Genomic DNA, 14,579 nt, shown 5'->3' with positions numbered 1-14,579 from the left:
TTTAAAAAAAAACAAGTAAATAGGAGGGCAAAAGAGGGACAAAAACTAGCATTAATTGGCAATCCCAAAGTACTGTATTCTAAGAGAGTAACCATGGCAACTGAGTTAGGACTAAAGTCGTAGTCTGTACCTTGTCCTAGAGAACATGATGAGGTGTCTTAAACAGATGCCACAGTGGTGTTCACCTTCCAGAGGGACACTAGTTGTATGAAGTGGATATAAACTATAGACAGCAGATGTTATTATTGGTTAAGTATTTGTGCTACTTTTAGCTCTGTTCCAGCTAAAAAGTTCCAGTTAGAAAGTTCCATCTAATAGATTTTCAGTAAATGTCACAGAAAATTATGGTGTTGATAGTTTGCTTCTGGATGTAAACCTGACATTGTGACGTTTGCTCATGAACTTCTTTTACAAAGCAATGGCTCTGTAATTCTATTTTTTGTATCTTTAAAAGTTTACATTTTGTTGAGTCTGTTCTTTGTGTCACTTACTCTTGTCAGATCATTGAAATTTTACTTTGTCCTTTTGTTTCATCCATAGACAACAATAATAAACAGAGTAAACGGAGTAGGAGCTAGAGGAACAGACTCCCTCCTTTGAGAGTGACACCTTGATGTGACTGTCTGCAAACTCACTCCTGAAACCTCTCGACCCCTTCCCCCCCCAACTCTCCCTCAGCTTTTTCACCCACAGCACTGTCCTGTTGAGTGGTAAGGTACCATTTTGTTGTTAAATGAGTACTTCCACAAATCTTTCAATGTGAATTAAATGTTTATGGTTAAAACCACAGAATGAAGGTGTTTGTCCTGACGAAGGGTCTCGGCCCGAAACGTCGACAGTGCTTCTCCCTGTAGATGCTGCCTGGCCTGCTGCGTTCCACCGGCATTTTGTGTGTGTTGCTTGAATTTCCAGCATCTGCAGATTTCCTAGTGAATGAAGATGTTTGTTAAATTTCTGTAATTGCTACAATAAATTATTGATTAACGACATACACTGCAGTTATAAAGATTCTGAGGCTGGGGCAAGAGATGCTCTTTCTCTGTACACTGCTATCAGTACAGCACTTTTCTGCATGTAATATTTGACCAGTGTTGACTATTGTACATTTGTAACTGTGCCAATGACCTTGGATATAAACGATAAATCATTTTGATAGTGTGGATGTCTTAAATTAATGTTTGTAGTTCTACTACTTCAGAATAAATCAGTGATTTTGTATCAAATGTAGCTTTAAAATGCCTTTATTTATTACATGTTGAACAAAGTAATCTTTTTGCAGAGATCTAACATACATATTTGGTGATTGGCTCATTCCAAAGAGAACAACATATGTAAAGTACAAGTCTGATTATTACAAAGCTCTTCTGAATACCTGTGATGTAAAACTTTCTCTGCAATGTTTTAGCATGTTATTCTGTCAAAACCTTTCTGTACTGACTGGGAGGAAGAAATAGCCTCCAGAAGCTGCTGGGATACGCCATTAATTGAAGCATTCAAAGGATATTTGAAGCTTTATGACAGATAGAGGTATGAATTGCTCTCAGCTCAGTGTTTCTAGTAAAGCCAAAGTTTAATGTTTAAATTTTCTAATAGAATTAAGTAAAAGTTTAATGAATTACTTATTATTAAAAAAAAGGATGCTGAGGTCAGATGTAGCTGTTTGTGCTATCACTGAAATGGAAAACTATTGTAATTATTGCTCATGTTTATTGTGCAATTTGGAAATAATGGTCAATAATCTACTAAAATGTCTTCAAGATTATTATTATCATGCTTAAGGCAAACTCTCCTGTAAAAGAAAGAATAGTTGCATTGCATATTGGAATGTTAGAATAATAATGAACCAGATCAAAAAAGGAGATGATTTTTAAATTGTGTAGATTAAAGAAAGGACTAAAGCTGTGTGAGGAAAGGGGCTCCAGGTTCAGAGAGGAGGGTCTGAATAACAATGAGTTCCATGCAGGGAGGAGTAGAAGCTTCTGCTGGTATTCTGGTCTGGTCTTAGTCTGGTATTCCACTTTCTTAATGGCATACATAATCTCATGCACTGACAGATTTAGTCTTCTGAAATATCAAGCCAAATTTCACAGAAGTTACAATGTAAAATTGTGAATATCAGCGTTCACCATTGTTACTCCAGGAAACTGATATTTTTTATGGAATTCCTGCATATGCTTGGTGTAATAGTGGGACTGGGATGCCACTATTGTGCACATTGTATTTTATATATAGAGGTATTCATTTTAACAGCTAGCAAAACACTGTCAGTAAGACAATGATCTCCTCTGGGTTTGATCGCTTTCACTTTCGATTATTTGCACTCTCACAAAGTCCAAATCCGATTCTGGTCCTGTGGACAGCAGCTGTATTTGTTGAATGCGTTTGCAAAATGCAAATTTCATTACATGACTTAGATTAATTCTGCAAAGCACAAAGAAACTGAAAAGGATCAGAGTCTACAGGGTCAAACACTCAGTTAATAAATTAATGGTAAAATAGAAGTGGAAGGAGATTATAAAAGCCCAAAATGATGACTAAAAAAAGACAAAACAGAGTAATACTCAGTCCACTCACCATCTCCCCAAATTTCCAAATACAATGAAATATTTTGATGTAAATTAGATTGAAGTTCATATTTACAGAATGGATTAATGATAAGTTTCTTCCCCCTCCCCCCAGTAAGGTCATTGAGCTTAAGGAATAGATAACAACAGAAAATGCTAGAAATACCCGGCAGGTCAGACAACGCTTGTGGGGAAAGGACCAGAGTCAGGCCAATAGTTTTTAAAATCTGAGCTGGGGAAGAAGTTCTTTTAAACATTTCAAGCTTCAGCAGACCGTCACTGCTGCAGTAGAACAGAGCAAGCTACCATTGAGTTTAATACGGACAAGTGTGAGGTGTTGCATTTTGAGAGGACAAACCAGGGTGGGGCTTACACGATGAGTGGTAGGGCACAGAGGAGTGTGGTATAACAGAGGGATCTAGGAACACAGATCCATAATTCTTTGGAAGTCCTGAAGAAAGCTCTTTGCACATTGACCTTCATAAATCAAAGTATTGAATATAGGAGTTAGAATGTTATGTTGAAGTTGTATAAGACATTGGTGAGGCCTAATTTGGAGTATTGTGTGTAGCTTTGGTCGCCTACCCACAGGAAAGATGTAAATTAGGTTGAAAGAATGCAGAGAAAATTTACAAAGATGTTGCCAGGACTTGAGGACCTGAGTTATACGGAAAGGTTGAATACGTTAGTTATTATTCCTTGTAGTGTAAGCGAAACAGAGACACCTCTTTCTCCCTCATTAGGGAGAGAGAGAGCCTGTGGTATGTCGAACACCGGGTGAACAAGTAGTCTTTGGGATTCTGCAAGTCCGTGTCTTTGCTGTTGCTTTGCTGCACGCTTGAGAGCTCGGTGGTGGGTGCCAATGCTTTTGTTTTGCTGGTGGGGGAGGGGGATCATTGCTTTGCTGCTGCTTACGCGTAGGGGGAAGCTGGGGGGGGCTGTGGGGTTTTAACATTTAAACTGTCTTTCATTCTTTGGGGGCACTCCTCTGTTTTCGTGGATGGTTGCGAAGAAAAAACATTTCAGGATGTATATTGTATACATTTCTCTGACTTTCAATGTACTTTTGAAACTTTGAATGAGGGGAGATTTGAGAGAGGTATATAAAATTTTGAGGGGTATAGATGGGGCTAATGCAAATAGGCTTTTTCCACTGAGGTTGGGTGAAACTAGAACTGGAGGTCATGAGTTAAGGGTGAAAGATGAAATATTCAAGGGGAACGTGCGGGAGAATATCTTTACTCAGTAGTCGGTGAGAGTGTGGAACACACTGCCAGCAGAAGTAGTGGGTACGATTTAAACATTTAAGAGAAATCTGGACACGTACACAGGTGGGAGGGGAATGGAGTGCGGGTCGATGGGACTAGGCAAATTGACAGTTCAGCGTGGACTAGAAGGGACGAAGGAGCTCTTTCTGTGCTGCAGTGTTCTTTGACTTGACCAGAATGTGGAGGAAGAGTGTCTGCAGGTAGCCAGCAAGATGCTTATGAAGCACTTCCCCTCTTGGCAAGAAGCAAAGACTGAGAGGTGTGGTTAGCCATAACTGATAGCTAAAATTGGGATAATGGAAGGTGGCATAAGTTTTGTGTAACAGTCTACACCAGGTCAGGTTAATCATGGGGATTAATCACATTTCCTTCCAGGTCGCACGGTACAGTTTCCAGTGTCACCCAATTCAGCCTACCCTTCCCCCCCCCCCCCCCCCCCCCCCCGCCACCACTGTTAACCTTTAAATCCCAGTCACAGCTGTTCTGCTTCAGAATTGACTCCTTCAAAGGTCCCGGAAGTGATAATTAGGTGAATAGTATAGCCATTCGGGTGGCACCAAACCTTTATCAAGTTGCTGGCGTCTTAAGATTGTGCACACACTGAGGTAATAGTTTTCTAGTTAAGTGGTCCATATTAACACAGTTCTCATGCTACCTGCACATAAAATTGCATGTGAAAAATCATCTTAACATTAAATTCCAATGTTTAAAAAACTACTTGTGCATCATAAATATTTGAGAAGGGAGAGGGGACTATCAGTCCACGTGGCAGATCATCTAACAAAACTTCCAGGGACAAGGCAGAGTTAATATTTGAAGTGAAGTAATTCACAGTAACCCTGTGAATAACCCCTTTTTCATGTGTCCATTACAGAAGTTAGTGAACATTATTGCTTTTTCGCCAACAACTGATTAGGCATTCTCTCATCCCTCTCCCACTTAGCGATTTGCTCTGCAACCTCTTCTCATTCTCAGAGTTTTGATGAAGGGTCTTTGATGAGATTTTCACTGATGCTGACTGTTGAGTATTTCTGACATTTTCTGTTTTTATTTCAGATTTCCAGCATTTGTGGGGTTTTGGCTAAAATGTCCAGACATTTTGTTTCTTCCGGGTTGTCGGTTGAATTTACATTTCCAGTGAAAGGTTTACTGAACCTCGTCATTCAGTAAATAGCAGAAACCCTGTAAAAACCGTGTCATCATTGGTATCTGCATACAGCCCGTTAAAAGAATCACCGCCAATTACTTGAAGCCACACTTGATCACCGCGTTGTAACTGCAGCAGTGTGCCCCCTGAAGCCTGATCCTCACTGCTCTGATAACTATCAAATGTATTCAGGGTCTGAACACCATTTTTGTACAGGGAAACCCTTACATGCTTAACATAGACGGTGATGTGATAGACAAAGTAATAAACCCCAGAAAATTCACATGTAAATTTCCCTGTTGTGGGGTCATAGTGATTTTGGTTGTTGTAAAAGATTTTTTCAAATTTAATTGGGGCACCTGAACGTGGCAGTTTGGAAAATTCTGTCAATCCAACACTGAAAGCACTATTCCTTATCAGTGCATTTTCACCAGTGTTTCCCTTTTCACCACTTTCCCCTTTACTTCCCTTTACACCTTGAATTCCAGGATTCCCATGTGATCCTTTGGGGCCCACCTCTCCTTTTGGACCTGGCAAACCTTTAGGTCCTACAGGACCTGGTAGTCCAATGTCTCCCTGAGCTCCAATAGGTCCTTCTTCTCCTTTTGGACCTCCAGGTCCCAAATTCCCTTTGATGCCCTGCTTCCCTTGAAGCCCAATTTCCCCCTTTTGTCCTTTAAGTCCAAGTGGCCCAGCAATTCCTTTTGGTCCCATTTTGCCTGGTATTCCTTTAGTTCCTTGTTCTCCTCTTCTTCCTTTTATACCTGGTCCACCAGGGGGCCCTGGAATCATAAGACATTACAATAATTCTATATTCCTATAGGATCATTGATCTGGAGGCACAGATTGGAAGCATTCTTTTATTTAAAAAATAAGCGCTAAAGTTTCCAATCACAAACAAGAAAATCTGCAGATGTTGGAAATCCAAGCAACACACACAAAATGCTGGAGGAACACTTTTCCATAGATGCTGCCTGGTCTGCTGAGTTCCTCCAGCATTTTGTGTGAAGTGCGAAAGTTTTTCTATTTTGGTTCATGAATTATATGTGTGCTTCAAACTTATACTTTCCTGTTGCCTCCAATCAATTTGTTTTAAGTCTTAGTAGAGAATGGCTGGTCAGTGCTTATTGCTATTTATGCACAACTCAGAAGGTTACTTTAAAACTTTTGAACACAGTAAATGCAAGATTACTGAGGCACAGTTCATCTTGTCTCTGAGTGTAGCTGTGTGGAATGAGCTTCCAATAGAAGTGATAGAGGCAGGTTCGATTTTGTCATTTTTATAAAAATTGGATAAGTATATGGACAGGAAAGGAATGGAGGGTTATGGGCTGAGTGCAGGTAGGTGGGACTAGGTGAGAGTAAGCATTCGGCATGGACTAGAAGGGCCGAGATGGCCTGTTTCCGTGCTGTAATTGTTATATGGTTATATGATTACAGTAACACCATCTTGCAATTCAGAAGAATGAGGGGGAACCTTCTTGTAACCTATCAAATGCTGAAGGCCTTGATAGAGTAGACGTGGAGAGTATGTTTCCTATGGCAGAGGAGCTTCAGACCATAGAATATTGCCTCTGAATAGAGGGACGTACTTTTAGAATGGAGATGAAGATGAATTTCTTTAGCAAGAGTGTGGTGAATCTGTGGAATTTATTGCTGCAGACAGCTGTGGAGACGAGGTCATTGGATATACTTAAGGCATAGGATTATAGATTCTGGATTAGTCAGGGCATGAATGGAGAGAAGGCAGAAGATTGGGACTGAGAAGAAAATGGATCAGACATGATGAAATGGCAGACCAGACTTGATGGGCCAAACGGTCTAATTCGGCACCTGTATCCAATGGTCCTATGATTTAGATAGATTAGGAGAATAGGCAGATAAGTGGCAGACGGAATAGTGTGTGGAAGAATATGGTCAGGCACTTTGGTTGAAGTAATAAAAGCTTTCTAAATGAATATAGATAATACATTAATGAATAAGACCTATGAAACTAAATGAGTATATTTTGAATGGGGAGAAAATTCAGAAATCAGAGGTACAAAGAGACTTGGGAATCTTAGTGCAAGATTCACTAAAGGTTAACTTGCAAGTTGAGTCAGTGGTGAGGAAGGCAAATGCAATGTCAGCATTAATTTTGAGAGGACTAGAATATAAAAGCAAGGATATAATGCTAACAACAAAAATACAACTGCAGATGCTGTGGATCAAAGGATACATACACAATGCTGGAAGAACTCAGCAGGTCAGGCAGCATCCGTGAGAAAAGAGTAGCCAACATTTTGGGCCGAGACCCTTCATCAGGATATAATGCTAAGTCTTTATAAGGCATTGGACAGACCACACTTGGAGTATTGTGAACAGTTTTGGGCTCCTTATCTAAGAAAAGATCTGATGGCATTGGAGAATGTCCTGAGGAGGTTCACAAGAATGATTCCAGGAATGAAAGTGTTAACATGTGAGGCAATGGGCCTGTACTCACAGGAGTTTAGAAGATTGAGGGGGGATTTCATCTAAGAAAGGACGTGCTGGCCCTGGAGGTTGCATTGGCCCTGGTCCAATGGAGGTTCACGAGATCCCAGCAATGAAAGGGTTGATGGTTGAGGAACGTTTGACAGCTCTGGGCCTGTACTCGCTGGAGTTTAGAAGAATAAGGTGGGGGGGGGGGGTGGAATCTCACTGAAATCTATCAAATTTTGAAAGGTCTAGATAAAGTGGAAATGGAGAGGTTGTTTCCAATAGTGGGGGAGTCCAGATCCAGAGGGCATAACCTCAGAATGGAAGGACGTCCCATTAGAACAGCGATGATGAAGAATTGTTTTTGCCAGAGGAAGGTGAATTTGTGGAACACGTTGTCACAGATGGGTGTGGAGGCCAAATCATTAGGTATATTTAAAGTAGAGGGTGTAAGTTCTTGATTGGTAAGGGTGTCAAGGGTTGTGGGGAGAAGGCAGGAGAATGGGGTTGAATAGGATAATAAATCAGCTATGATGGAATGGTGGAGTAGACTTGATGGGCCGAATTGCCTAATTTTGCTTCTGTGTCTTATGGTGTAAAAAGGCCACCTCTGCCCACACTATAGAATGCTGCCAGGCCAGATGAAACTTGAAGCATGAACTTCATGCATAATGGTTCCTACCTGGCTTTCCAGGTTCACCTTTAGGCCCCTGAGGTCCTGTGGGTCCAGATTTCCCAACTTCACCTATTTAAAGAAGTTATGTGAGAATTATTTTACCACAATATCTTCATGCAAGTCAAAATATGTAGGATTCTTTGCGGCCTAATACAGCTTCAAAGACAATGTTAATATCTAGATCTGGAGCATGCTGATGTAGACATTAATAGAATAGTTTATTAAAACTCATTTAGATTTTACTCAGAATTAACCTACAGTTTGGCAATGGTTGAGTAGAACATTCTGTATGGCATTTGCCAATAATAAATAAATTATCTTCTGTGGATATCAAGAAAATATAAGGCAGGCCTCCATTTAAGAGATAAATGATTCGATACACCATACAATGGCCAGAGAACATGTCACTTATATCTAACACACATCGTGTGCAGATTGATTATTGTATAGTTTAGTGTCCTTTAATTAGGGCTTATAGCACACAATATAATCTTGAAATTTCTTCAGATAAGCACCATAATAACATTTTAACAGCAAGCTAAACTGGTTGTAGAAACATGAATTGATTAACATTTGACATTCAGTGGATTATTGTGAATAGAGCACTTTTACCCCTGTCACATTTACCCCTGCTTCAGCCCCACAATTTGAAAATAAACACTTTCATTACAGCAATTATTGGCAAAGCAAACTTGTATCTCAAATATCTTCATGATTGACAAGGGTTTAAAAATACTGAGTCTTGGTTTTCTAAGTTCATGTTTCTTCGCTGATTTACAATGATAGTTTGAGCTGTACTCAAATTGCAACTGTATGAAGTTGCTTAAGATTTTGAAGGAAATTCTGACATTTGGAACCTAATGTCAGCAAATTAAAAGAGCACAGGTCCTGACCAGAATTAACAACTTGATAAAAGAAGTGTTCACATGGTAGATCATGTAAGGCTCCAGCTATGAAAAGCTATACAACCCTATTGTCACATCACTCTACCTGAGTCTCCTTTGTCACCCTTGGAGCCATCCCGCCCATCTCTCCCAGGAATGCCATTATGACCAGGGTTTCCAGGAATTCCAGGATGTCCAGCTCTGCACAACTCCGTTCCGATCATCTCAACTTTCACCAGAGCAAATGGTACAAAAAACAACCAAATCTGCATCTCAGGGCTTCAACACCGCAAATCTAAAGACTTTCTAAAGAATTTCACTGCAGGCTGTGGAACCGAAAAACAAGCAATGATGTTGGTTTAAAGAAAGTTATTACTGCAAAATTATTTTGAAATTCTGGGATGATGGAAAGGAAATTTGTTGTGGGTGGTATGGTAATACTGTACACTATATGCAAACACATTTAACAGAGTAAGTGGAAGATGGATAGCTAAATTAGATGAATAAGGCAGATCAAGTGAAACCTAAGGAATTAAAGACTTTGGTAAGCATGCAGAGTGCTCAGTTGAATGGGTTCAGAACTATTGCAATGATTGTTGGCCGAAGACCAAACAAATGGGAATCTGAAAGTACGTTTGTAAATGATTTATTGAAGAAATAACTACAGCTGAGAAAAAAAGATGATGCTAGAAACATTTAGTATGTCAAACAAATTGAGTTAACATTTCAGGTTGAAGACACTTCATTAGATCAGAGACAGACAGATAAAAATAGATATACTTTTAAGGAAAGTGTCAGGAAGGATGAATAGGACAAAAGGGATATCCATGATGGGGTAAGAGTGGGATTGCAGGGCTTGAGTCTTCTGGTTAAATGATCAATGAGGACAGTTCAAGTTTGATGATATTTCTTTGAAGGTGTTACATATTGCTTATGCCAGAGCTGGGAGACACATCTAGTGGGTTATTTACTCTGCTGGAGAGAGAAAACAGGCAAATGAACTGAAGCAGAAATAACAGTTCTAAACCAGAGAAAGTGAGAGGGCTATCATTGGAATATATAATATTGGGTCTTGTAGCATGCAGTATGTCCAAATGAGGAGCTGGTCCTCAAGTTCATGTTGGGCTTTGCTGTGACAGTGCAGGCAAGAGATTACAGACAAAAAGATCTGGAGGAGCGGGATGGTGAACTAAACTGGAAGCTGGCTATAGGAAGCTTACAGTTGTGGGTTAAATACTGGAGTCTTCCAAAGTAATCATCCAATCAGTGTTCAGTTCATTTGATGTAGAGGAGACCACGTCGTAATCATTGATAGAGACAATGGATAGAAGTCTACTGACCTCTGCTGGAAAATAGAGAAAAGTGATATATGTAAAGCATCTTTATAATCTAATAATAACTTGCAGACTTCTTGAGGCAATGCTTACACAATTACACAAGCACTGAAATGTGAGCTGTCAGGCTTAATTCCAACATTCCAATCCCCAGCATTGGTTCTCAGTTGCCTTCAAAAGACCAATATCATGTGTAGTGAATGTCAACCGATAAGGTTGTATGTGTAACTCGCACAATAGCTGGTTGCTACTTTTTGGAGGGGGACTTTTAAGCTCATTTATGTTTCTTTGGCCTCAACTCTTCTTGGTCTTTCTCTTTCTGTGTGCACCTTCCCAACCCACCACTCCCCTGCATGACATGGGGTCTGGCAGCAGGCCCTGGGGATCTTCAGGATCAGAGTTCATACATTTAATAATTTGTTTGGAAGATGATACAATGAATGGTAGAACCAACATTTATTGTCCACGAGAAGGATAGGGAGCCGCCTTCCTGAACAGCTGCAGACTATGAAAGTCTCCCACAAGGATGTTAGATTTGAAGTTTCGGGGCTTCTTGAAGTTCCCTGTGATAATGAAGGGGTGATGACGGTTGTGCATTTAATATTTCAATAATATTTGAGTAATCTTTGTATATATAAATATATATTTTTGATTAATAATTTTTGTTCATTTACATAATTCATTACAGGTTATATGTATAAATAAGTGAATTTTATGTATTGTGCTGTACTGCTGCCACCAAAAAAAATTCATGACATATTTGAGTGATGATAATCCTGTTTCTGATTGGTTCTCTATTGTGGACTGAGAGTGGGAAGGAGACAGGGAGTGAGGAATCATGGTTGGAAAAAGGGAAGGGGGAGGGGAGGAAGCAGGAAGCACCAGAGAGACATTCAGTAATGCTCCCACAGTGCTCCATCCTCTTTCATTGATCACCATCCTTTGATTCACCAAGATTTACAAAGTCGCTCTCTATTCCACATTGGCAAATGCAGTACTGCATGTATGAAAGACTTTTGCACAGTACTGTATATAGGTGAATGCACACATTCTTTTCCCAAGGTTGGAGAATCAAGAGCTAGACGACATAGGTCTATGGTGAAAGAGAAGTGATTTATTAAGAATCTGAAGGGCAACACTTTCAACCAGAGGTGGTCCACATATGGAATAAGCCACCGGAGGAAGTGATTAAGGGAGGTACAATAACGATATTAAAGGACACTCAGAAAGGTAGATGGATAGGAAGAGTTAAAGAGGAATATGGGCCAAATGTAGGCAAGTGGGACAAGTTTAGATGGAAACCTTGGTTGTCGTGGACCAGCTGGGTCAAAAAGTCTAGTTCTGTGCTGCATCTAATACAAAAACACAGTGGTGAATTATATTTGAACATTGATATGTATTTTGTTGTATGAGTTATTTACAAATTCAAGTAAAGTAGGTTAAATATGAGTCTAATTATCTCAAGTTTTAAGGGAATACTTATCACAGAGTTTTACAAAACCAACAGCAAGACAACTTTACAAGTTGTAACTTTAGGTCCCTGATGGAGCTCACCTACAAGGTGGAGGTTGCAGAACAAGACCCACTCCAGAGTCTAGACATCAGTATATCATGCAGATGCTTCAGTGCAGCACAAAGAGTGTACCACTACTGAAAATTCAGACTATTGACTGACCCATTCATCTTCACAGGTGGATGCAAAAGATACCTTGGTGCTAGTGCCCATTTATCCCTCAAACAAGTGCTCTAAATTAGACACTAGCGAATAGTACAAAATCAGAATAGCTCAACCTCTAGAAATATAACATTAGCTCTAAAGAAATTTGGAATATCTTAAACCTGCAGAAGACACAAATCCTTTACTTGAGTTGTATTAACGATAATCAAAAAAGCTTGTAGCTTTGCTCACGACTTGCACTCAAACTTCTGCACTGCATTTGTGGACGAGAGAGCACTATAGTTAAGGCTGAGACCTTTGCTCAACATGCAACATGATCACAATTTACAGTTGTTTCCATGCACAAAACACTACAACTACATTATTTCCTTAATAATCTTGTTGCTGTACTTAATGTCTGAGCAATTTGATCACCAAAATATATTTCGTGTTTTAAGACTTAGAAAAGGACATTCTGTGTATTGAGTCTATGCCTGTTCAAAGAGTCCTTCAATCATTTCACTGCAACCTATCATACCCATCAACTTCCCTGTGATTCTCCTGTCACTATCTACACTAAGGACAACTTATATTTTCCAATTAATTTACCTGTATTTCTTCAGGATGTTGGAGGAAACCAGGACACTCAAGGAAAATCTGCAAACTCAATATAGGCAGCCCCTGAAGTCAGCATTGCAGGTGGGTCACTGAGGGCCTTCAGCACACTGCATCTCACCAAAACGCAGACCTTGATCCAAGTACTATAGTACTTAAGTATCATTTAAAGTGATGTTGAATATAATTTCAATTTGTATAGATAGGCTTTAAATGAGAATAATTGTAAAAGTGAAAACAAATTGTAATTCTCGAAGTATATTTAATTAAATAAAGCACTACCAACTTACTGTATCAGCTGCCACCTCTGTGTGGACACACTTCCAAGTGCACCATTCCGAATAAAAATCAAAATTTCCAAGCATAATTAGTAAACCATATTAATTATTAATAAATGCAATCTATCAAAGACAAACTAGAAAAAAGAGTTCCAACAGTATCCCTCCACTTGAGTTAAACAGCTTCAATTTTAATTAATGATTAATAATTATGTTGGCAAATTCCTAGTTTTAGGAAAACAAATTATTTCTTGGTTCACCAGATGCTGTTTCTCTGGTGTAACTGTGAAAAAGTTATCAAAGTTCTATACTGACGGGGCTCAGAGCAGGTTGTAAAAAGTTGTGGATTGAGAAAGGTCATTTTGTTCAATGGGTCTTTTCTGACCAAGAGAGATCACAACTCACATCAACTGTTGTAGTCTCCTCTATTTTCCAACTCTTCTGATATTAATAGATCTGAAATACGTTTTATTTTTAGCTTTAGTAGAAACAACCAATACTTTCTTATAGTTTTTCTTTCAGCTTGGTCTTCTAATTTAAATGATTTTCCTACAAATCCACTTCCAGAAATTACCTGGACCTTTTCTAGTTGTATGTCTAATTGGTGAACATCAGTAAGAACAAAGTTGCAAGGAAGGTATGACAGCCCACCCAACATGTTTCTTGCCCAATTTCCTCATTTTCCAGCTTGGTTCACAGGTAAAATTCAGAATCAACAGGCAAACCTCAACCTTTCTCCAAGGTTATATCAGGACAATGAAATTCTAGTTAGATTATAAAGGCAGAGATATTAGACATTAACGCAGGCATGAAGGTGAATAAACTGCTGGACCTGATGAGATGCATGGGTGTGATTGGAGCCGAAGGAGGAGATTGCTGTGGCCCTGTTAGAAATGTTTAAAAACAAACAGGAGAAAATCTGCAGATGCTGGAAATCCAAGCAACACATACAAAATGCTGGAGAGACTCGGCAGGCCAGGGAATGTTAATGGAAAAGAGTACAGTCAACGTTTTAGGCCGAAACCCTTCAGCAGGACTGGAGAAAAAGAAATGAGGAGTCAGAGTTGGGGGGGGGGGGAGGGAGAAATACAAGGTGATGGGTGAAGCCAGGAGGGGAGTGGGGGGGGGGGGTGAAGTAAAGAGCTGGGAGGTTGTTTGGTGAAAGAGATACAGGGCTTGAGAAGGGTGAATCTAATAGGAGAGGACAGAAGGCCATGGAGGAAAGAAAAGGGGGAGGAGCACCAGAGGGAGGTGGTGGGCAGGCAAGGAGATAAGGAGAGAGAGGGAAAATGGGATGTGGAATGGTGAAGAGAGTGGGGGGTGGCCATTACCAGATAGCCATTAGTGAAATCGATGTTCATGCCATCAGGTTGGGGGTTACCCAGACAGAATATAAGATGTGGCTCCTCCAACCTGAGCGTGACCTCATTGCAACAGTAGAGGAGGCCATGGATTGACATGTCGGAATGGGAATGGGAAGTGGAATTAAAATGGGTGGTTACTAGGAGATCCCGCTTTTTCTGGCAGACAGAGCATAGGTGCTCGGTGAAGTGGTGTCCCAATCTATGTCGATTGCTGTGGCCCTGTTAGAAATGTTTAAAAACAAACAGGAGAAAATCTGATGTACAGGACCCACACTGGGAGCATTGGATACTATGGATAACCTCAACAGAATCACTGTTGAAGTGGCACCTCACCT

At 39.9% G+C, this 14,579-nt stretch overlaps 2 protein-coding genes across 4 annotated transcripts in view; one reads left to right on the top strand and one right to left on the bottom strand.

Moving 5' to 3' along the window:
- The window catches only part of LOC132391253 (anoctamin-7-like), a 59,084-nt gene extending 57,101 nt beyond the window's left edge, over positions 1 to 1,983 (top strand). The window contains exon 21 of the mRNA XM_059964179.1: positions 541 to 1,983. The gene's annotated coding sequence lies outside the window, so the exon portion shown is untranslated. The remainder of the gene's footprint in view (positions 1 to 540) is intronic.
- Positions 1,984 to 3,075: 1,092 nt separating this feature from the next.
- Positions 3,076 to 12,959, bottom strand: c1qtnf9 (C1q and TNF related 9). Of its 3 annotated transcripts, none has more exons than XM_059964178.1 (5): positions 12,893 to 12,959; positions 10,217 to 10,338; positions 9,103 to 9,322; positions 8,119 to 8,181; positions 3,076 to 5,761 (listed from the first exon to the last, which is right to left on the bottom strand). In XM_059964178.1, the coding sequence occupies exons 3-5, from the start codon at positions 9,266 to 9,268 to the stop codon at positions 4,992 to 4,994; spliced, it is 999 nt and encodes a 332-aa protein (XP_059820161.1). In that variant the 5' UTR covers positions 9,269 to 9,322; positions 10,217 to 10,338; positions 12,893 to 12,959; the 3' UTR covers positions 3,076 to 4,991. The 3 variants fall into 3 exon arrangements, with proteins under 3 accessions (XP_059820161.1, XP_059820159.1, XP_059820160.1); XM_059964176.1 differs by having other exon boundaries at positions 10,217 to 10,341; positions 12,893 to 12,954; XM_059964177.1 differs by lacking the exon at positions 12,893 to 12,959 and adding an exon at positions 12,597 to 12,824 and having other exon boundaries at positions 10,217 to 10,341.
- Positions 12,960 to 14,579: the final 1,620 nt, after the last annotated feature.

Source organism: Hypanus sabinus, chromosome 3 (assembly GCF_030144855.1).
Source record: "Hypanus sabinus isolate sHypSab1 chromosome 3, sHypSab1.hap1, whole genome shotgun sequence".
NCBI lineage: Eukaryota > Metazoa > Chordata > Chondrichthyes > Myliobatiformes > Dasyatidae > Hypanus > Hypanus sabinus.
This window is presented reverse-complemented; position numbering and strand designations above follow the sequence as displayed.

Bases quoted from the DNA above. Each gene is read 5' to 3' on its own strand.
- c1qtnf9 (XM_059964178.1), bottom strand. From the start codon at position 9,268: ATGCAGATTTGGTTGTTTTTTGTACCATTTGCTCTGGTGAAAGTTGAG. The intron at 8,182-9,102 runs GTAGAGTGATGT...TTCTTTAAATAG, and splicing joins GGGTGACAAAGGAGACTCAG to GTGAAGTTGGGAAATCTGGA. The intron at 5,762-8,118 runs GTAGGAACCATT...TTATGATTCCAG, and splicing joins AGGTGAACCTGGAAAGCCAG to GGCCCCCTGGTGGACCAGGT.